The sequence below is a fragment of the Salvelinus fontinalis genome, chromosome 20 (assembly GCF_029448725.1).
Source record: "Salvelinus fontinalis isolate EN_2023a chromosome 20, ASM2944872v1, whole genome shotgun sequence".
NCBI classification, from domain to species: Eukaryota; Metazoa; Chordata; class Actinopteri; order Salmoniformes; family Salmonidae; genus Salvelinus; species Salvelinus fontinalis.
Genome location: NC_074684.1, coordinates 4,477,820 through 4,501,506, shown reverse-complemented (window position 1 = coordinate 4,501,506; position 23,687 = coordinate 4,477,820). Strand labels below are relative to the sequence as shown.

General features: G+C 45.0%; 1 protein-coding gene across 1 annotated transcript in view; it reads left to right on the top strand.

Moving 5' to 3' along the window:
• Positions 1 to 23,687, top strand: part of LOC129817168 (prospero homeobox protein 1-like) — a 40,988-nt gene that overhangs the window by 5,676 nt on the left and 11,625 nt on the right. Inside the window, exons 2-4 of the mRNA XM_055872141.1 lie at positions 192 to 2,225; positions 9,507 to 9,614; positions 20,213 to 20,407. Coding sequence (XP_055728116.1) covers positions 258 to 2,225; positions 9,507 to 9,614; positions 20,213 to 20,407 — 2,271 coding nt within the window. The 5' untranslated portion in view covers positions 192 to 257. The remainder of the gene's footprint in view (positions 1 to 191; positions 2,226 to 9,506; positions 9,615 to 20,212; positions 20,408 to 23,687) is intronic.

Here is a 23,687-nt window from a genome sequence, read left to right as displayed (position 1 = left end):
AGAAATACATTTTCAAATGAAGGAAAACTTCTTGACAGGGGAAAGCACATTAGAATAAATATGGGTTTTTGACACTCTTATGTTGTTGTCATAACCAGCCATAAAATAACACAATATATGTCACAACAGGTGTAAATATATGGGTCATGCCAGTGTTATGACCATGTTTCCTTTATGTTTTCATTCTACAGGTGTCATTCAGCAGTGGTCCTAGAGGAGTGGCTTTGTGGGATATGGCCCAATAGCAGCAGACCGTGATGCCTGACCATGACAGCGACTCCTTCCTGAGCAGACAGACCAAGAGAAGACGAGTGGACATCGGGGTGAAGAGGACTGTGGGCAGCAACGCCGCCAACGCAGCAGCAGCAGCCACAACCAGCGCCGACATCGCCCATGCCAAAGCAGCAATCTTCGGTGCTATGAACTCTCTCAACTCCCACCACCATGGCTCCGATGCAGACTCCATGGACTGCTCCATGGTGCAGCCGCACGGCCACGCCGGCGTCGTCACAGCAACCAACAGCGAGTCCAAGTCCAACGTGCTCCGGAAGCTCCTGAAGAGAGCCAACTCGTATGAAGACGCCATGATTCCCTTCCCCGGCGCCACTATCATCTCCCAGCTCCTCAAGAGCAACATGGCCAAGAACGGAAGAGGAGAGAGAGGGGAGAGGGGGGAGAGAGGAGATAGGGAGGATGGGGGGTTCCCCAGGTCGGGCCTCTCCAGTGGGGGTTCCGAAGCCCCCCAGGAGGACGCCTGCAGTAATTCGTCCCAGGACAGCCCCCAGGAGTGCCTGTCCCCCTTTGGCCATCCCCCGGCTCTGGGCGCCTTCGACCTAGAGCGCCTTAACGACGAGCACCTCCGGGCCAAGCGTGCCCGCGTGGAGAACATCATCCGGGGCATGAGCCACTCACCCGGCGTGGTGGTGCCCACACGCCACCTCGGAGAGCGGGACCACGAACTGGAACAATGTGGACGGGAGAGAGAGCGAGAGATGGACGGTGACAGGGACAGAGAAATGGAGATGGACTGCCCCCCACAGCCGCCCAGCCCCAGGGGAGAGGTGTGCAGCCGGGAGAACAAAAGGAAGCAGCGCCTGCCCCAGCAGCAGCAGCAGAGCTTCACCCAGCTGGTGTGCCAGCGTAAAGAGCAGAAGCATGAGGAGCGCAGGCAACTGAAGCTGCAGCTGGAGGACATGCAGAAGCAGCTGCGCCAGCTGCAGGAGAAGTTCTTCCAGATCTACGACTCCACCGACGACTCAGAGCATGACCTGGCCCATGACCTAGGCGACATGTCTGAGGACAGTGCTGGGAGGTCTGATGCTGGGCGAGATGACCGGACAGACCGTTCCGACAATGAGATGTCAGACCTGGATCCGGGACACTTCCTGGACCGAGCAAGGGTGTTGCTCCAGGAGCAGGCCCTGCTGGCTGAGGGGGACAAGCTCAGGAGAGAGGGGCTGGTCTGGGGGAAAGGTCCTGGTCAGGGCCCCTCCTCCATGCACCATGCAGAGGGCAAGCTGCTGGCTGAGACGTTGAAACAGGAGCTTAACTCGGCAATGAACCAGGTGGTGGACACAGTGGTCAAGGTGTTTGCCAAGCCCCCTCGCCCCACACCACCCCAAGTCTTCCCTCCCCTCCCCATGCCCCCAGAGAGGTTTGGTGTTAACGTCAAGGGCCCCAACTTCCACACAGCCAACCAGCGCCTGCAGTGCTTTGGCGACGTCATCATTCCCAATCCCCTGGACTCGTTCGGCAGCATACCTGTGCCCGGCGCCAACGACCAGACGGAGGCACTGCCCCTGGTGGTGAGGAAGACGCAGACGGAGAACCATCACCAATCCTCAGCCATGGGCGCCCACGGGGGCCATCACCACCCCTCCATGCACCCCTCCTCCCTCTCTACCTCCATGGGCTTCAGCCCCCCTTCTTTCCGCCACCCCTTTCCCCTTCCTCTCATGGGTTACCCCTTCCAGAGCCCTCTGGGCCCACCCTCCGGGGGTTACCCAGGGAAGGACCGTTCCTCCCCAGACTCCATGGACCTGTCCAGGGAGACCACCAGCCTGCGGACCAAAATGTCATCAGGGCATCACGTGGGGCACCACCACCGGTCTTTCTCTCCGACCAACCCTGGGAGCACTGCAGAGGGGCTCTCCCTGTCCCTCATCAAGTCAGAGTGTGGAGACATGAGCGACATGAACGACATCTCACCATACTCAGGCAGCACCGTATCCTTCACCACACAGAGAGAGGGAGGGAGGTGGGGAGGGAGGGAGAGAGAGTTAGAGATGCCATAGAAGGGCTAGTTGTTCATCTTAGATAGTTTAATATATTGTTATGATGACTTTTGCATATTATCGCTAAATCACTACGTTTATTTTATTTTCGGTTCTCTCTAAAACATCCCTCTTTTTTTATTTGATCATATACCTTTCGCTTTACTAAATGGTTGAAAGCGCTCTAGTCACTCTACCATTGGTCAGATAATGTCTCCACGACGTTTATAGCCCCGATTCCCATTTGAAACATGACTGAAAGAGACAAAAGCTATAGAAAGCTGAAGTTGAGCACAATGTCTCTGTAGTGATAGTTTAACCCCTGTGTACCCCAATCATGTTTAAAACCTGTGTACCCCAATCATGGCTGCAGATAAAGAGGTAAGGTACCAATGGGAGGATCACAGTCAACCAACTGGGACTGGGCCTAATAGCCTCAACTGATCCGTTCAGTCTGCCCCGTTCTTCTATATAGGCTACCTCCCTATCCCTCTACCGTTCAGACCTGTCTTTGCAAAGACCTTTCGCTCATGAAGCCTCCGTAGCAGTTATTTTGCGTGATCACTGTCACTGAACATGTTATATCAATGACGCACACATGACACACATGTACAGTGTACACTGAGTGTACAAAACATTAAGAACACCTTCCTAATATTGCGTTGCAAGCCCCCCTTTTGCTCTCAGAACCGCCTCAATTTGTCAGGCATGGACTCTGACAAGTTGTTGAAAGTGTTCCACAGGGATGCTGGCCCATGTTGACTCCAATGCTTCCGATGGCACACACACACAATCCATGTCTCCATTGTCTCAAGGCTTAAAATACCTACCTTTGTCTCCTCCCCTTAATCTACACTGATTGAAGTGGATTTAACAAGTGACATCGATAAGTTATCATTGCTTTCACCTGGATTCACCTGGTCAGTCTATGTCATGGAAAGAGCAGGTGCCCTTAATGCTTTGAACACTCAGTGTATCTATGGTCTAACAGGCTTGGACATGTTTTGGCTGAGAATTGACAGAGAGCATGTATTTTTTTTACTTGTCTGTGTCTAAAAGTTAGACATTGATGAAAGCATCTAACACGGATGCTACTGTATGGCTACTGTATGTTAGTGCTGATCTATGTCTGTGTTGTGATCATCTCAGGGCTCGGCCTTTGTGTGTGTGTGTGGTGTGTGCGTGCGTGCGTGCGTATGGGAGATCGGGTTTCTTTGAAATGGACGTTAACAGGTGTACACAGCGAGCTGTTTTTCTTTCATAACAGTGACTTAATTTGTCTTCTGACCAAAAGAGGAGGAGCACTTCCCAGAGATCCATAATCCTCTGCTACACTGTTTCTCCCAATGGGAGGATGAAAAGAGAGACAGAGAGAGAGGGGAGAGGCAGAGAGTGAGAGAGCGAGAGAGAGAGAGAGAGAGAGAGAGAGAGAGAGAGAGAGAGAGAGAGAGAGAGAGAGAGAGAGAGAGAGAGAGAGAGAGAGAGAGAGAGTAAAACAATAACTAAAATTGAAGTTGGAAGTTTATATACACTTAGGTTGGAGTCATTAAAACTCGGTTTTCAACCACTCCCCAAATTCCTTGTTAACAAACTATAGTTTTGGCAAGTCGGTTAGGACATCTACTTTGTGTATGACACAAGTAATTTTTCAAACAATTGTTTACAGAGAGATTATTTCACTTATAATTCACTGTATCACAATTCCAGTGGGTCAGAAGTTTACATACACTAAGTTGACTATGCCTTTAAATAGCTTGGAAAATTCCAGAAAATGATGTCATGCTTCAGAAGCTTCTGATAGGCTAATTGACATCATTTGAGTCAATTGGAGGTGTACCTGTGGGTGTATTTCAAGACATACCTTCAAAGTCAGTGCCTCTTTGATTGACATCATGGGGAAATCAAAAGAAATCAACCAAGACCTTAGAAAAACAATGGTTGACCTCCACAAGTCTGATTCATCCTTGGGAGAAATTTCCAAACATCTGAAGGTACCACGTTCATCTGTACAGACAATAGTATGCAAGTATAAACACCATGGGACGACGCACCTGTCATACCGCTCAGGAAGGAGACGCAGTCTGTCTCCTAGAGATTAACTTACTTTGGTGCGAAAAGTGCAAATCAATCCCAGAACAACAGTAAAGGACCTTGTGAAGATGCTGGAGGAAACAGGTACAAAAGTATCTATATCCACAGTAAAACGATTCCTATATCGACATAACCTGAAAGGCCGCTCAGCAAGGAAGAAGCCACTGCTCCAAAACCGCCATAAAAAAGCTAGACTACGGTTTACAACTGCACATGGGGACAAAGATCGTACTTTTTGGAGAAATGTCCTCTGGTCTGATGAAACAAAAGTACAACTGTTTGGCCATAATGACCATTGTTATGTTTGGAGAAAAAAGGGGGTGGCTTGCAAGCCGAAGAACACCATCCCAACCATGAAGCACGGGGGTGGCACCATCATGTTGTGGGGGTGCTTTGCGGCAGTTGCGGCTGGTGCACTTCGCAAAATAGTTGACATCATGAGGCAGGAAAATTATGTGGATATATTGAAGCAACATCTCAAGACATCAGTCAGGAAGTTAAGGCTTGGTGGCAAATGGGTCTTCCAAATGGACAATAACCCCAAGCATACTTCCAAAGATGTGACAATATGGCTTAAGGACAACAAAGTCAAGGTATTGGAGTGGCAAGGTATTGGAGTGGCCATCACAAAGCCCTGACCTTAATCCTATAGAAAATTTGTGGGCAGAACTTAAAAATCTTCTGCGAGCAAGGACGCCTACAAAACCTGACTCAGTTACACCAGCTCTGTCAGGAGGAATGGGCCAAATTCACCCAACTTATTGTGGGAAGCTTGTGGAAGGCTACCCTAAACGTTTGAAGGCAATGCTACCAAATACTAATTGAGTGTATGTAAACTTCTGACCCACTGGGAATGTGATGAAAGAAATAAAAGCTGAAATAAATAATTCTCTCTTCTATTATTCTGACATTTCACATTCTTAAAATTAAGTGGTGATCTTAACTGACCTAAGACAGGGAATTTTTACTAGGATTAAATGTCAGGAATTGTGAAAAACTGAGTTTAAATGTATTTGGCTAAGGTGTACGTAAACTTCCGACTTCAACTGTACATATGCCAGATGCTTTTATCTCTAATGTGGCATATCATTTTGGGGCATTAACAGATGTGCTCCCTTTAATGGGAAGATTAGTTAGAACAACACGGCATGTGTTACAGGTTTTTAAAATTTCCGCCACATGTTAATTTCACGTCTACAATAACTTAAGACGCAACAGATTATCAGACATTTTGTGTTGAAGTTCATCGGCGTTCCGGAGCGTCGCGCAGCAGATGGCTTCCATCAGTTTCCTCATTGTATTATTGGCCTTACACCTGAAATGAGGAAGTGGACCAGCTATTTTCTCTCTTGACTTTGAGGTTTTGGGGAAGAGCTGTGGAGAATGATGATGTCTTGTCAGATGTGCTCAGATAACACTAACCTTGCTGGTACAAAGGCACCAACATGGCTAAATAATAGCCGTGTGTCACCCCAAGTCCAATCACTATTACATTTGCAAGCGGTGAGAGATATTAATTAATCAAGAATCACTGTTGCTTGATAGTGAAGCATAGGGAGAGGATCCTGTGTTTGTAGATTTTTGCAACTTAAAAATACTTCATTTATTTTTATATAAATTTACTCTATGAAATGATGTGACTGTCATTAGTTTTGAATTCATTTTGATTTAGAAGCGAGAGCGTAGTAGTCTTATTGGGAAAGACCAGTCTTATGGGACTAACATGATTGTGTCTTAACAGCAGCAAGTCATCTTTCCAGACTTGAAGAGAACAACCCTTTCCCACTCTGCCCATGCCTCTTTCTCTTCTATCTTGCTTCCCTCTCTCTCAATTCAATTTTAAATTTAAAGGGCCTTATTGGCATTGGAAACATGTGTTTACATTTCCAAAGCAAGTGAAATAGATAATAAACCAAAGTGAAATAAACAATAAAACATTTACATTAAACATTACACTCACAAAAGTTCCAAAAGAATAAAGACATTTCAAATCTCTCCCTCGCTCGCTCTGAGAGGCCATGGTATCCCTCGCTCTTGGAGCAGATGGTGTGGTGTGGCGAATGGAGTGCTGCTCTTTTGGCCAGGCCTGTTGGAATATGGTTAGCCTGCCAGGGTTCTCCCCATAGGCCCTCCCTCCCTCGCTATTTTTGGACATAGAAGACTGTAAAAACACCAACAAATAAGCTCAAAGTGATTTTATTTTGGAAATCTGTGATTTGAAATTATTATGTTTTAGACAACTAATATATCTGTTTGGTCTACTCGCTGTTAATTTGCAGTCTACAAAGAGTTTCAAATTATGTTCTGGCCCGCTGTCCAATCCGCTTAAGAAAAATTCAGCCCGTGGCTGAGTCTAGTTGATGATCCCTGGTTTAGGGCCTAACTGTATGCATGCCAAATACACACCAATCACCACATGCTTTTGGGAACTTGGGCAGAAAAAGTTAACGTCGATCCGATGAGGCAAACGGGACGATGTCAAAGTTGAATCCAAGAAGAGAAAAGCTGTGAAATGGAGAGTTGAAAATAGAGAGAAGGGAGGGCCAGAACAGTAATGTTTGGGGAAGATTTTGTGAAGTGGTAAAAGAGGACGAAACAGTGCCGGCTATGTGTGAGGTGCTATTTGAGAGTCACAAGACAGGGACTTCAAATATGACACGTCAAGGGAACTGTAGGCTTAATATGCTTACTGTACAGATGGGTTACATTTAATAGCCTAACTGAAATCTGGACACTTACTGTATAATATTAACCCCTGCAAGGTTTAGGCATTTCTTGCAGTAAAATTATACACTAAATGTATATGTTGACATGAGAACAGGAGTGGATAAATATGATTTCTTTCTTTCGGCATCTTGAGAGAAAGAATGTGCAGTTAGGGACCGTCTGTAAAGGTGCTATATTTATCAGCGTCATAGAAGCTGATAGTTTTTCAACCGCATAAGGTATGCATCCAAGCCAAACTTAAGCCAATCTTATTAGAAACATGTTGGGTTGTTTTCGCTGCTTTAAATTTTGTTAAAAGCGGTCAAGCTGAAATGCTGCACGAAAAATACATTAAAAACATGTTTTGTATTTTCTCACCGGCCCCTAAACATCTGCTGCGTGAGAGAAGCAGAGATGAAAGAGAAAAATGTACATATGTCAACTAGATTGAAGCATTCATCGATTTCATCCAGCAAGGGTTTATTTCGTCTTCTAAGGCAGTTACGACAGAAGAGAAGCTGTATGTATCTAGTAAGACAAGTTGACTTACAAATACCCAACCTAAAATGTCAGAAATTATAAGCAGAAACATATATAAATTAGGCAAAAAATCATAAAATCGTTCCACCGTCTGACTGTACAGCGTATTTTCTATCGGCCTATTTGCGGGTTAGGGTAGGGTGCAGGCCTCAGATTTTCACTTTATCACATACAGTTTATTAGGTATGCCCATCTAGTACCGTGTCGGACCCCCCTTTGCCTCCAGAACAGCCTCAATTCTTTGGGCATTCTACGAGGAGTCGGAAACGTTCCACAGGAATGTTGGTCCATGCTGAAGCGATGTCATCACGCAGTTTCTGTAGATTGGTTGGCGGTACACTCATGCTGCGAACAGCCTGTTCTATCTCATCCCAAAGATGCTCTATTGGGTTAAGGTCTGGTGACTGTGCAGGCCATTCAAGTAAACTGAACTCGCTCTCATGTTCCAGGTGATGTATATGTACCTAAAAAACTGGCCAGGTGAGTGAGTAGGGCGGTTACGGATGGGTTATTACCCATTGCGGACGGGTGAGGGTGAACAAACAGCTGACCCGCGCATCAAAACAGCTGATGCCTTCCTTGACTGACTGTCATGACACCCCATTATTGAGTGTGGAAACATTATACAATTAAAAGTTGCAACCGTAGCTATATAAACATGCAATCCAGAAGGAAAAGGTATTATGACATTGTCCTACTTACAGACTTACAGAGTAGCCCTTTATTTGTCGGTTCAAGATACAATAGTTACTAGAGATTGCTTTCCGCTCAACGAGAGAGCGGGTTTACCCTCATCTCTTTTCATTGTCTTAGCCCCAGATAGATATTAGCTGAATTATACAGCCATTAATTCATCATGGAAATGGTTTGGGCCCGTCCGCAACACATATGTGTTCCAGGGATGCAGCGCCCATCGCTGGATGGATTCACTGCCTTGGAGCCCCTCTTCCTCCTCCCAATGTTTGGCAGCACTACGAAGCGCTGGAGGCTGAGGGACGAGCAGGGGGTGTAAATGAGGTTGAAACAACTCTATCGTTCAATGTTCCCCCCCCATCCACCCCCTGCTTCCTCCTGAGACTTCCCTTGGAAAACCTTAGTCTCTAAAATCTATGAGGTGTGTATTTTAAATGAATAAGGTCTACAGCTCTGTTATAGAGAGACAAGGCACTTAAAGACTTCGTCAGGGTTGTCCCTTTAACCTTGTTTTTACATTAATATGAAGCCAACGTCACTAGTAGATCCTGTCTTTGGTTGTCATGTCTTGTCGCCAAGCCATTAGGCTCCTCTCTCATAACCAGTGTTAACTGCTTTCTTTGTCTGTGATATGCAAATTTCATTTTTTTCCCCCTTCCTTTTTTTGGGGTGGAGGTTGGAGGGGGGTATGATGGGGGGAAGAGGGAAAGGCGTTTGCTTACTTTGACTGTGAAATTAGCTCCTTATGTAAAGGCACCAGCTGTGGCGCTGGCCAACGTTTTATTTACCGTGACACGCTCACACCTGATTAAGAGTGGATGCTAATCGCAAGCAAATGGTTTGGCCCTGGTTCACTCACTACTCTCTAACAACTAACAACTGATTCAAGATCAGCCCTACCCTTCTCCAGTGCTATCGCTATCCTAAAATAATGAATGTGAAATGCATAATATTGGCTTGGCCTATATCTATTATAGTCTTTGAGGAAAACAATTAACTAACTAATTATTGTACATTAAGTACATGTTAATTACATGTTATTTATATTAAAAACACATCAACTGAAATAGCAGTGGTTGTAGGTCAAGTTACCCTACCGTAACTATATGACTACACATTGAGAAGCATTGCAAGGTTAGCCATTTTAATTATAATTTTCCATCCCCAAAAAATATATATTTCCTTGACGGGAGACATGTTCAGATTCAGGAGGGTCTTTCCCCCAACCACCTGAAGAAGGCCAAGCTCATGTTCTTCTACGCCCGTTACCCCAGTTCCAACATGCTCAAGATTTTCTTCTCCGACGTCAAGGTGAGCCACACCCCGGGACCCCAACCTTTTACCTCTCACCTTTCCACCTCTATCATCATGAAAATGAGTAGGATGACGTAGGCCCTAGACGAATGTAGCTCCTTGAAGTAGAAGTTGCCCTTGGGCACTGATCTAAAATCAGATTACCCTCCCAAAATCCTAAACTGAATTATTTACCCAGTGGTTATGGTAAGGATTTGGTGAGTGTAAGCTGATCCTAGATCTGTGCCTAAGGGAAAGTGCTACATGAAGCTCATGAAAACATACTCTGGGCTGGCACTCCTCTCCATAGTTATGTGTTCAACACCGTCTGTGTGTCTGTCCTTTGTCTTCCCAGCGGAAGTGACTGTCCTTGCCCCCGGTGACAAGTGTAAGGACAGATCACCATGCCTGGACTTTTCTTCCTTTTTTTTGCTCTGTGTTTTTCTATGCCTGTGCTCTCACCTCAGACTGCAGTTAAAAGTTGAGTGAAGCAATTACTCTTCTCACTTCTCCTGAGATGTTCTTCCGGCAGAGTGCTATACTAATGTGAAGTGCCTGTTGTGTGTCTTGCTGCATTGCTTCTGTACGAGGATCTTTTCCCTACTAAGTCATGGCTTTATGCAAAAGAGAGAGGATGAGGAACGTGCAATAGGTAATATTTAGAAGGGAGAGGGCCGGGGGAGCATGGACGTTACAGCATGGCAAAGGAATTGAGAGGGAGTGATGAAGGAGGGGTAGACATGGGGTAGATGATGGGATAGCGTGCAGAAAAGGGGTTTTCTGAGCGGTAGGGACGAGGGAGGGATAGACATTGGGGAGAGGACAGAATAGCGTGCAGAGAAAGAAGAGGGGTTATCTGAGCTGGTGTAAGGGTGGGAACGGAGAAGGAGGGAGTGAGTGAGGGAAATGGTAAGGATGAGCATGAGGTATGTGGGGACAAGGCCAGGGAGTGATCAAGCATAGCACAAGTTGGCTTGTGAACAATGCAACAAGGCTACACAATAGCTGTGCTGGTGTCTTATATGCGGCCAAGTTTTGTTGTTGTTGTTTTTGTTGAGTCCCTCTCGGACCATAAGGAGGGTAAAAACTGTGACCGAGCCAGGCCATCTTATTCAAATCAGCAGATAAAGTCCCTTTTTTTCCCAGCTGCCCCCTGTGTCGCCATAGTGACAAACTACTAACTCAACCCCCAGGTCACGTGCCAATCTCTCAACACGCTCCCTCGTCGAGTTTTAGGAGCGGTGATGATGTGTGTTTGGTGTGTTTGTGATGAGGGGTGGAGGGGCACTCTCACTGGCAAGGCGGGCATAGGCCACTTTCACTCCGTGAGATTAGATGATAGATAATATTATCTCTGCCACAGTATTTTTTATGACTGGATAATAATCTTACCTACTCCGACTAATTACTTTTGAAGAACGTATCTCAGTAATACTTTATTTCAATAGTAACATTTCAACAAACTATCTACTAACCCTAGCCCTAACCCTTACCCTAAACCTTTTCCATGACCTTAGCAAGCATTTGCTTGTCAACAGATTGTTGATAGTATGAACATCTGTAGAGCATCTACAAATGGACTCTCTGGACTATCCAAATAAAGCGTGACCAGTATCTCAAATTAAATGGCATTACCATACACTTAAACAACAAGGTCAAATAGTTAAGGGTATTACGATTGTAGTTTCTTTGTCTTGGTTAACAGTGGAGGACAATGGAGGAGGCAGAGCTAAGTTAGTGTCCGTTATATGGGAATGGGAGCTGCCAGTTCATATACAGTCAATGAACTAAGCAGACCAGACCCAGCTTGAATCGGATTGGTGCCTATGGGAGAGCCACCCCTTAACGAGAACGGAACTGTAACAATTCTTTTCAATGGTGAACGGCATGAGTGGGACACCTTCATTCATCCACCATCTTTGGAGACGCTAGTGACTAACTAGTTAGGCATGGCTAGCTGATGCAAGGCAAGGAGAGTGGCATTCTTAGACAAATGTGCTCTAAGAGCTAATAATATCTTGACTAATAAGGTACAAGTTCCCAGTTGTTTTGAACGCGGCATTATTCTTAGACTTTTTAAACATTTTACCTTGATGACCTTAGCCTACGGTATAGGCTTTTTTTTTATAGAAGAACCCTGCTTAACTGACAGGTTAAAGTCTGCTTGAAAGAGCCCGCTAACCTAGCTAAGCTGCTTACGTTAGCCAGCAAGCTAAAGAAGTTTGTCCCAGTTGAGTTTTCCAATGGAGCCCTCTTTGTCTGGAGGGGTAAATGAACAGTTCCAGTGCTGTAGGCGCTGTATCTACTACGCTTTGTTTCGGGACAAACTGGATCCCTCAGAGTTCCAATGCGGCAATTGTTTACTTGCTGAGGATTATAGGCTTGAGGTGGCTTCCTTGATCACACAGGTAGCCAGCCTACAAAGAAAACTGGGGTGGAATGTTTACCTTTTCTACGCCAGTGGTTGGACTGCATTCGCGCATGCTGGATGCATCTCTGTCTTGACGTTTGTCATTATCCGACTGGCCGGATAATAGAAGGAGCACTGCAAGAGGAGCATTGCAATCAATGATGGTCCCATTTCACGAGCTGTAGAAGCTGAAGACAGTGGCCTGCCACAAAGCAGCCTACACTCCCAACAAGAGGCCTGGTCCCGATACAAACAACGAATAGTTTTACCACGCTGGAGCCTGCACCTTCATCGCTGGGGGTACCTGTGTGGGCAGCCGTCGTGCCTACTCATACTCCTTCCCCTACGATTTCAAAATCGACGTCGGCAACCTTCCATCCCTGCTCTAGATCGAGGCCTGCACGATCCTGTGAAGTGTTACCAACCCTTAGGAAAGTTATGGAAAATATGGTGTTTGACCAGATACAATGCTATTTTACAGTAAATAAATTGACAACAGACTTTCAGCACGCCTATAGGGAAGGACATTCAACAAGCACAGCATTTACACAAATTACTGATGATTGGCTGAGAGAAATGGATGATAAAAAGATTGTGGGGGCTGTTTTGTTAGACTTCAGTGCGGCTTTTGACATTATCGATCGTAGTCTGCTTCTGGAAAAAACATATGTGCTATGGCTTTACACCTTCTGCTATATTGAGGATAAAGTGTTACCTGTCTAACAGAACACAGAAGGTGTTCTTTAATGGAGACTCTCCAAAATAATCCAGGTAGAATCAGGAATTCCCCAGGGCAGCTGTCTAGGCCCCTTACTTTTAAAAATTCTACTAACGACATGCCACTGGCTTTGAGTAAAGGCTGTATGTCTATGTATACAGATGACTCAGCACTATACACGTGAGCTACTACAGCAACTGAAATGACTGTAACACTTAACAAAGAGCTGCAGTTAGTTTCAGAATGGGTGGCAAGGAATAAGTTTGTCCTAAATATTTAAAAAACTAAAAGCATTGTATTTGGGACAAATCATTCACTAAACCCTAAACCTCAACTAAATATTGTAATGAATAATGTGGAAATTGAGCAAGTTGAGGTGACTAAACTGCTTGGAGTAACCCTGGGTTGTAAACTTTCATGGTCAAAACATATTGATGCAACAGTAGCTAAGATGGGGAGAAGTCTGTCCATGATAAAGCGCTGCTCTGCCTTCTTAACAGCACTATGAACAAGGCAGGTCCTACAGGCTCTAGTTTTGTCGCACCTGGACTACTGTTCAGTCGGGTGTTCAGGTGCCACAAAGAGGGACTTAGGAAAATTGCAATTGGCTCAGAACAGGGCAGCACAGGTGGCCCTTGGATGTACACAGAGAGCAAATATTAATAATATGCATATCTACTTGTATTTGTGAGAGGTATTGACATGTTGAAAGTACCGAGCTGTTTGTTAAACGACTAGCACACAGCTCAGACACTCATGCATACCCCACAAGACATACCACCAGAGGCGTTGGCAGCAGCTAATGGAGATCCATAGTAAATACAAATACTAAATTGAATGAATGTGGGAAGTGGGTTGGCCCGACAATGGCGTGATGCTGTGCTGTCTTGGCGCTGGGGATGGTGGAAGAACTTTCTGACTACTGACCTGATAGGTAAATGTTGTGACAGTTGAAACATAATATGATTGTTGTTTTCGCTGCAACAGTTTAGCATTACGCTATCCTTACACTACTACCCATGATTGATTAACTTGTGTGTTTTGACATGGTTCAGTTAGCCATCAGTATTGATCGCCAATTACCAGCTTCTCTGTTTTGACAAATGCCCAGACAGGTCATACATAGGTTATTGTTATGGTGTGGTGGATGAACAATAGGCTAAACACAATCTTAGCGTTATGTCTGGTTTCCATACTTGAGACGTTACTTGAGAAAATATGAAGTTGATGTGATGTCAGAGACAGTAAATGTCAGTGTTGTTTTAAAATGTCGGGGTCATAAATTAACTCTGAATACACAAACAAGGATGTCCCAAACTGATGCTGCTGTGAAAATCTTTCTCTCTTTCTCTCTCTTTCTCTTTCTTTTCATGAAAGCTCTTGTTTTGGACACTCTCACTGCCCCCACAACCCTCTTTCCCTCTCTCGTTTTTTCTCTCTCTCTCGCTCTTTCTCTTTCACTTCATCTCTTTATCTCTCCTTCTGTCAGGCCTTTGTGTGTATTTGGCACACTGGCCTCAGTATTTGTACAAGTCGTGCTTTGGAGTGGATGAGGTCAGGAGGTTTTTCCTTTTACATGTCATTCCTTGTCTTTTCTTTTTTCGCTGATGGTGTGGCATCCTCCCCCCGCGCTACGAAAAGCCAGGCGGCTAGATTTCAGGGCTGGTTTGTGTAGAGTCAGCCAATAGACAACGAGAGATTATCTCCCACAATTCACCCCTGCAAAAACAGGAAGCGGTAGAAAGCCCTGATGACTGTGGATGGGCTTTAGTCAGAGAGGGACGGGCCTCTTCTCTTTCTGCTCCTCTTGTTGTTTTTCAAATAGCTTGTTGGTCTGAGGTCATGTGTATGGATTCTTCCTCCTCTCCATTGTTTGGCAGGCAGGGAGCTAGATGGACGCAGAGCAGAGTGTACCTGTTTGTCTGTCCAGAGCAGAGCTGCCGGGTGACTTTGACTTTACTGTCAATGTCATCACAATGTGCAGGAGACACCTTGTTGGTGTGTCTTTCTCCTTTGAGGTCTTGCAGTCTGCTGTATTTGTGATGTCATGCTACAACGATCACTGATAATACAGAATGGGTATTTAACATGACCTAAGTTTAATCAGCAGCTCTCTAAAATATTATTGGATAAGATTATGACATGTACAATACATGACCAACAATATGTGGACATCTGCTCGTCGAAAATGTCATCCCAAAATAATGGGTATTAATATGGAGTTGGTCCCCCTTTTGCTGTCCCAACAGCCTCCACTCTTCTAGGAAGGCTTTTCACGAGATGTTGGAACACTGCTGCAGGGACTTGCTTTCATTCAGCCACAACAGCATTAGTGAGGTTGGGCACTGATGTTGGGCGATTAGGCCTGGCTCGCAGTCGATGTTCCAATTCATCCCAAAGGTGTTCGATGGGGTTGAGGTCAGGGCTCTGTGCAGGCCAGTCAAGTTCTATCACTCTGATCTTGACAAACCGTTTCTGTATGGACCTCGCTTTGTGCATGTTGTCATTGTCGTGCTGAAACAGGAAGCAACCTTTCCCAAACTGTTGCCACAAAGTTGTAAGCACAGAATGGTCTACAATGTCATTGTATGCTGTAGCGTTAAGATTTCACTTCACTGGAACTAAGGAGCATAGACCGAACCATGAAAAACAGCCCCAGACCATTATTCATTCTCCACCAAACTTTACAGTTGGCACTATACATTGAAACGTCAGGCAGCCTGGTGGTTAGAGCATTGGGCCAGTAACAGAAAGGTTGCTGGATCAAATCCCCGAGCTGACAAGGTAAAAATCTATCGTTCTGCCACTGAACAAGGCAGTTAACCCACTGTTCCCCTGTAGGCTGTCATTGTAAATAAGAATTTGTTCTTAACTGACTTGCCTAGTTAAATACATTCTGCTGGCATCCACCAAACCCAGATTTGTCCATCGGACTGCCAGATGGTAAAGCGTGATTCATCACTCCAGAGAACGCGTTTTCACTGCTCCAGAGTCCAAATGCGGCGAGCTTTACACCACTCCAGCAGAGGCTTGGCATTGCACATGATCATCTTAGGCTTGTGTGCGGCTGCTCGACCATGGAAACCCATTTCATTATGCACCCTAATGAACAGTTCTTGTGCTGACTTTGCTTCCAGAGGTCATTTTCAGGACTCGTCGATCCCATTCTGTGAGCTTGTGTGGCCTACCACTTTGCGACTGAACCGTTGTTGCTCCTAGACGTTTCCACTTAACAATAACAGCACTTACAGTTGAGCGGGGCAGCTCTAGCAGTGCAGAAATTTGACAAACTGACATGTTGGAACGATGACATCATATTATGGTGCCACGGTGAAAGTCATTGAGCTCTTCAGTAAGGCTTTTCTACTGCCAATGTTTGTCTATGGAGATTGCATGGCTGTGTGCTCAATGTTATACACCTGTCAGCAACTGGTGTGGCTGAAATAGACAAACCCACTAATTTGAAGGGGTGTCCACATACTTTTGTATATATAGTGAATGTCCCTGTTGTCTTATAGAAAATGAATAGGATTTTGTTTTGGTGTTGAAAAGAGCTTAATCGTTGGGACTTGAGTGTTTTCCTTCTCTGGCGCTGTGTGCATGGTTGTATGTAGGTTGCATGGTAGGGAAGCGTGTGTGTGTTTTGTTCCTTTGTTGTTAACGCTTAAGGTTGACCTTTTGCAGGCTCTCGAGTGTGAGTGTGAGAATTACGCTCTCGCCGTTCCTCTCTCGTTCCCCTCTTAGCTAATCACGCCTACACACACACACACACACACACACACACACACACACACACACACACACACACACACACACACACACACACACACACACACACACACACACACTCCAACAGGCCATGGACATCTCATGTCTCTCTTGGCTGACCCCTGCCAGCTCAGATTTAAGAGTCCCGGTGATGTGTTGCTTTGTAATAGTTCCCCCCGACAGAACACTGACGGACTACTGAACATTCCGGTCCTTAGCTGATATCAGGGGATCTTTATCCCCCCACAAGCAACTTAATGAAACAAGAATGGGACCTGATTTGTTGTAGCAACAAAGACTTTTAGTAGACACACTTCTATTGAATCTCTCTCTTTCTCTCTCTGTATACATGTAGCGTGTGATTAAACCACAGTTCATCCTTGTGCAGTAGATATTCCATACAGTAGATTTAAACATGCATTGTGTCAAATAGATGTTGAGGTATAAAGCCTAGCCTGTATAATGAAGCGATGCCTGTCCAAAGTGACAAATCTATCAGTCATAGGGCAGGAGTGACACTAAAGGTCTCCAGTGTGAGTGATGACATTCACTGACTTTAATCTCAGTATGCAGCTCTCAATCACACACACACACACACATACACACACACTCACACACACACACAGGTATCGCTCACTCCAACTCATCCAAGAGAGAGTGATGTGTCTGAGTAGTGACGTATCTGTGATAGTGGACTCGCAAATGTATGTGCATGAGTGTGTGTGTCTCAGAGTCTGTGTTGTGGACGTTGGTTCTTGCCTGTGTACAATAATAGCCCCTGTGTGTGTAATTGTAAGAGTCAGTAGTTTGTTTCTTTGACACTTCGATGTCATGAGCCTTGCTTGCTGACAGCTCACGTTCCTATGCTGCCCTGGTCTATTGTCCAGCCCTGCAGTTCTCTACACCCCTCTCCCTCCCCCCTCCTAACTCTAACCCGCCCGCTGTTCTGCTAACCCTGCACTTTAGGCCTCGTCGCTCTGCCCCCACCCCACCCCTCCCCCCCACCCTTTCCCTCACCCCCCCACCCCTTCCCCTCGCCACCCGACCATGCCAAACAATGTCAGGCGGACATACTCTTTCAGTCCTCCCCCCATTGTATCATCCACAGACCATTCCAGAAAATAATGACCCCTCCTTTCCCCCCCTCCAGTCCCTTTCTCTCTCATCCTCTCCCTCTCTCACTTTATCTCTCCCTTTTTTTGCTCTCTCCTTCTTCTCTGTCCGAGCCCATGCCTAGCTCAAATGAGGCCGTGTGTGAGCCTACGCTAGTCTGTGTGTGTCGGCCCGGATCAGATGAGAATGTGTTCTGGAACAATAGCCAGAGCCTAATCTCCATGTCAAAACCGCTCTCCCTCCCCAGCGAGTGGCTGCTCAGCATTTAGTAACGTTTTGTCTCCTATTCTAACAGAATCACAAAAAGAGCAGAGAGGAGGGGTGGAGGGTGAGAGTGGGGGAGTTGGTGTAGGGGCGGGGCAGGGATAGGGGGATAGGGGGGTGTAAGGCTTTTAGGGGAGGGGGAAGGGCTGAGTAATGAGTTAAAGGATTTGGGGGGGCTGAGGTAAAGGGTTTTGAGGGATGCGTGCATGTGTGTGCGTATGTGTGTGTGACTGTCCAGGCTGGGGACTGTGCTGGGCTCTGAGGTCCTTATCTCCCTGTCTGGCTGTTTGGACAATGTGTTTTCAGTAGCGAGGCAAAACGGAAGACAGCTCCAGCGCCACTAGGCCTTTAATAGGTTTATGTCCTATTGAATCCATGCAGCCACACAGATCAGATAGCCAGACCTTCTCAGCACTCATCATCTCTCTCTCTATCCCTCTCTCTCTCACTCTTTTTTTCTTTTCCCACTTTCTTTTCTTTTCTTGTAGCCTGAGAGGGGTGGGGAAGCAGGGTGCAGTGCAGGGTAAATGGTGAATGGGGTTAAGTACATGTTTGAGCCCCCTGCGGGCAAGGGAGCTTTAGATGATGACTTAATCGTTTTCCTGGTCAATTATGTGTTTGTGGTCGCTCCCCTCCCAGCCCCGGTTATGTTAGGGGGAGGTCCGGTCCCCCAGGGAAAAGAGTAGCAGACACACACGCTCGCTCTTTTTTTCTCTCTCCCTCTGTCTTACTTTATGTCTCTCTTTATTATCTTCTCTCTCTCTGTCCTGCTGCGGTCTTTCTCTCTCTTGTCTTGTATCTCTCTCTCTGTTATCATCCTGCCTCCAGACTCCCTGATGTGATATGAATCCCCCTATGCCCCCTTAACTACACTCAACATTGATGTCTTCATCACAGAGCCCAGAAAGCCTTAAAACAATTGGTTCTGCACAATAATGTGGCCCAATATACTTTATAATGTCAAATAAAATAAAATCCAATATTATCAGTGTTGCTATTATCATGATGTCAATTAATTATCCAGGTTAAATAAATAACCATTATTTATTCAATAATTATTTTCATAATTATGATAATTATTACTCAAAATCTCTCTGACCCTTTATCCCTCACAGTTTAACTACCAGGGTTGGGCTCAATTCAGAATTGAATTGAGAATGCCCCCTGAATTCCAATTCAATTCTTGAATTTGAATTCAATTTGATGTAGTAAAAGGGATCAGAATCACAATTTGAATGAAAGGAAATATAATTTAATTCAGTTAAACTCATTGAAATTCAAATGCCTCTTCTATTTTATATTAGGTCTAGTCTATACAAATAAACATCTTGTACAATTTTCAGGACAAACTCTTCAAATGAATGATCAAGAAAAACAAAATCTCTATGCAAATATTATCCTAAGTTATTATATTTCATTTATCACCTACAATTAGTTGAATATGGGGTAAATACTAAATTTCCCAGAATGCATTAGTTTAACCCAAAATACATAATTTGAAAATCAAGACAAAATGGCTGCTTGTCACAAAAAAGCTTAGAGATGTGATCTGAATAATGTTACTTCCCACTCTCAAATTCACTAACAGGGCTTTGGATGCAAGGACTATTGGGCCAAATTGCTGTCATTAGCCTAGCTGCATGTTAAGCATCCAGCTGAGTTTTAGCTAACAAGTCTATGCTAAGTGACAGAGCTATTGTCCCATATGTTTTAAATGGGTTGTTTACATTTGTATTGTTTGTAACCATGGAGGGCGGGGGGGGGGGGGGGGGGGGGGGTATAGTGGGAATGATCAGTAGTTCTAAGCTCATGAGGCATAAACAGTATGAATGATATTCTCCAAGAATCAATGGGTTTACATTATATCCAAAAAGTACATGTCCACAAAATCTTTGCACCAATCATGGATTGTGGCTTTAGAATACATAACACAATAAGGTAGCGTCGAGAAAATATAATTGCCTTTCCACACACTAAGGTTAAAAAGAGTATATGAACATTGTTTCTCAGTGACATGTTCTTTGGTGTCTGGAAGTATGACCTGTTAGATTCAATGAAACACTCATGTTCTATGACTGAGTGGAATTTCGTTGAATTGCACTGAGTCAAAGAATTGAATTATTAAATGATATTTCCTGTCACAAACTCAAATTCAATTTCTACATCCTGTGAGGTGTGGCCATTCAATTCAAATTTCAACTCATGAGTTGAATTGAGGTTAGTTGCAAAATTCTGAATTCATCCCAATCCTGTTAACTTCTATAGTGTATATAATACATTCTAACGGTATTGTCATATAATCCTTATTATTAAAGCCTCTCTCCTCTCTCTCCTCTCCCATAGTTTAACCGCTGCATCACGTCCCAGCTCATTAAGTGGTTCAGTAACTTCCGGGAGTTCTACTACATCCAGATGGAGAAGTTTGCCCGGCAGGCTATCAACGACGGTGTCACCGGAGTGGAGGAGATGAGCGTCAGCCGCGACTGTGAGCTCTACCGAGCCCTCAACATGCACTACAACAAGGCCAATGACTTTGAGGTAGAACCGCTTTTAGTGCGACACCCATTTACTGCTGTGCGACCATAGCCTCGCCTGAATACTAATGTCATGCACAGTTTAATAAGGCTAATGTTGTTGAGGTAGGACACCATTAAGTGCGACACTTATTCAGTACTATTCACTACTGATCAGCTCACTCAGTATTTTTTTAATGTACAATAAAAGTGTCCTGAGACCAAACATACAGTGTACATACACTACCTGGAAAGGGTGAGTTCCCCTTAGTGGACTAGATAGATTTCTTTGACAATTTAAAACACAATACAACCATGCATGGATTTAATATCATCAAGGATGAATTGTGGTCCTCTTAAATAAATAGTTAAGAAATGAACAAACATAAACGCAGTGGGTCCATACTTCGGAACATTAGACAAAGTTTACAATTTAGCCTGGACCTCCTTGTCATTGGCATCAGCCAATTACAATTGTCGACGTCATTGCACGTGATAGAACGTTACATTGGAGCTGGTCCCACCAGATAACCAGGCACACGTTAGGCCTATGGTAACCTCACTAGCTGACAATGATACTTTTGTTCTACTTGGTCTGTCCCAAGTGTAGAGTGCCAATATTTCAAGATGCATCCTTGACTAAGTTCTCACATATATGACAAAATCCCACGTTTTTGGTCATCCGTTTCAGATATACTGTACATGTGCTTTTAAGGAAAAAAGATAAAGTAGGTCTATACAACATTTCAGTTGTCATATACCGTCTTCATCATTGCTTCATTGACAGGCCACATTAACTGTGGGTTTGAGCCCCCCTCGCGTCAAGCATTTTTGCTAAGGAAAACACTGTTCACTGTTGGTCCTTGATCCTTGATTAAAATAACCCATATGTGAAAAAATGGATGATTATTATTATGCATATAAAACATTTATGTAACATAGCCTATAGTAGCAATGATTATTTATGTAGCAGTGCCAGTACCTACTGTATGTGTCGGTCTGCAATGGGGACTCCAACAAGAAGCTCCTCATTAAATGTATTCGGAATCTTAATTTAAAAGGTTTTCGCTACACTTTTCTTCTCAACACACACAAAAACTATGAACGTATGAACGTAATTATACATTTCAAAGGGGGGGAGGGGGGGGATCATGTGGGATTCACACCCTTGCCACAATCTGCGACAAACACGAGGAGCTAACCACTGGGCACAGACATCAGTTCAACGTCTAGTTTTGATTTACACGTGGTTGAGTTCACACTTTTTCTAATGTTTGCAAGTATGACCTAGTAGGCCTAGGCTACACAATAGACCTAGCCTACTAGGTATACTTGGGTTACACATATAACACATAACAAAACAAAGGACAGGACTACATAGCTAGCTAGCCGAACCAGACAAGTCAACCTGCAATCAGTCCTGCAACTCCGTGGGTAAAAACATCCAAATACTGTATATCCAATCAACAACTCAATGACTTATCAAAAACAAAAAAACGATAATTAAAAAACACCCTCTTGTGTTCCCTGAGAGAGAACTACAGTAAGGCTGTTCTAAAGGCTTATGAAACGTGGCAGATCGTCAAGTCTAGCACAATATGCTTTCAATGTCAGCTGACAACAGGCCTTTAAAAGTCTGCAGCTGAGAATGGCCTGGAATAGTGGGTGTGTGTGTGTTTTGTTGTTGCTGCATTTCCCCGTGTCCTGCTCACCTCGAAGGGTACAGCCGTCCCTTGGACCGGCCGCCGTGCTGGCCAAGCACTTCTCCAGTGTGTGTGTGTGTGTGTGTGTGTGTGTGTGCATGTGTGTGTGTTTGTGTGTCACTTTCAGGAGGGAAAATCTCACTGTTGTCAAGGTTAAGCGTCCCACTGTTTTAGCAAAAGGAAGAGGGGGAGAGAGAAAAAAGCCGGGCAGAGAGGGAGATGGATAGATAGGGGAGTGATGTAGGGGCAGAGCGGGGGAATAGAGAGAAGATGGAAAGTGGGAGAAAAACGGCAGAGAGAGGGAGAAAGAAGGATAAGAGGAGAGAAAGACAACGCTTTGCGGAGAGTGCCCTTGTGGTAGGGGAATTCTGCAGCGCTCACATTTAAAGTGCCTCTCTCTCCCTCTCCTATGTCCGTTATGTGTCTGTTGGGGCTCTTCTTCTCTCCTCAACACCCACACACACACACACACACTCACACACACACACACACACACACACACACACACACACACACACACACACACACACACACACACACACACACACACACACACACACACACACACACACACACACACACACACACACACACACACACACACACACACACACACACACCTCCCCCATACACTCTTGGCCCTCTTTGGGATTTGAGCTACTCTAGGAGGAACACAGGCACTTCCATATGAAGTCATAAGGCCAAAATGTACAGCATAACATCAACCAAAGTTCCCCAACTCAAATCAGACAAGACAGACCAGGCATTCTTCTCCTGTACCAGGAAACTAGCCTTGGCCTGGCTTAGGGAACTCTCAATTTACATACATGAATGTAGAAATTTGCAAGCAGACAGAGAGAGGGAGAGGGAGGGAGAGGGAGAGGGAGAGGGAGAGATGGTGCAGGTGAATAAGTCTTCTATTGACTGAGGAGCTGGTACGGGGGTGTGGGGGAGGAGGGTGTAGACGTTTTGCATATTAAGGTTTTTCGTGGCAGGTGTCTGGGAGATATAAGAGCTGATTACAGAGGAGCACAAGAAAAATTTGCCCAGCGATGCAAATACACCACCCCGACACAAACGAACTGCCTTGGCCAGTGTGAAGTCGGCCAGTGCATACGTGTGAGGGTGTTTTGTTTGTCTGTCTGGTGTGTGTGTGTGTGCGTGCCTTGCGAGTCAGAGATGTGAGGTGTAGATAGAAATATACTGGATTTGTAACTAGATGCCCCCAAGGAGGAGAAGGAAGGGAAGTGATCTATAGAAAAGGGCCTTGGGGGCATCTAGATACACATCCAGTATATTTCCATCTACACCTCACATCTCTGACTCACAAGACACGCACACACACACACACACACACACACACACACACAGGTCTGGGTTTTTTGTTGTTTGATGATATTCTGCTCTGTCACTGTGCTACACTAATACACTCCCGTCTCCCTCTGAGCTCGTCTTTTGTAGTTATTGTTTCCTCTTCTCTTTCATTTCAATCCCCTCTTTCTTTCTCTCTTCCTTAGGTTGCCTCTTTCCTTTCATTCTTTTTCCCCCTTTTTGCATGTCTTCTGCCCCCCCTTCCCCCGCCCTCCATCCCCTCTCCCCCTG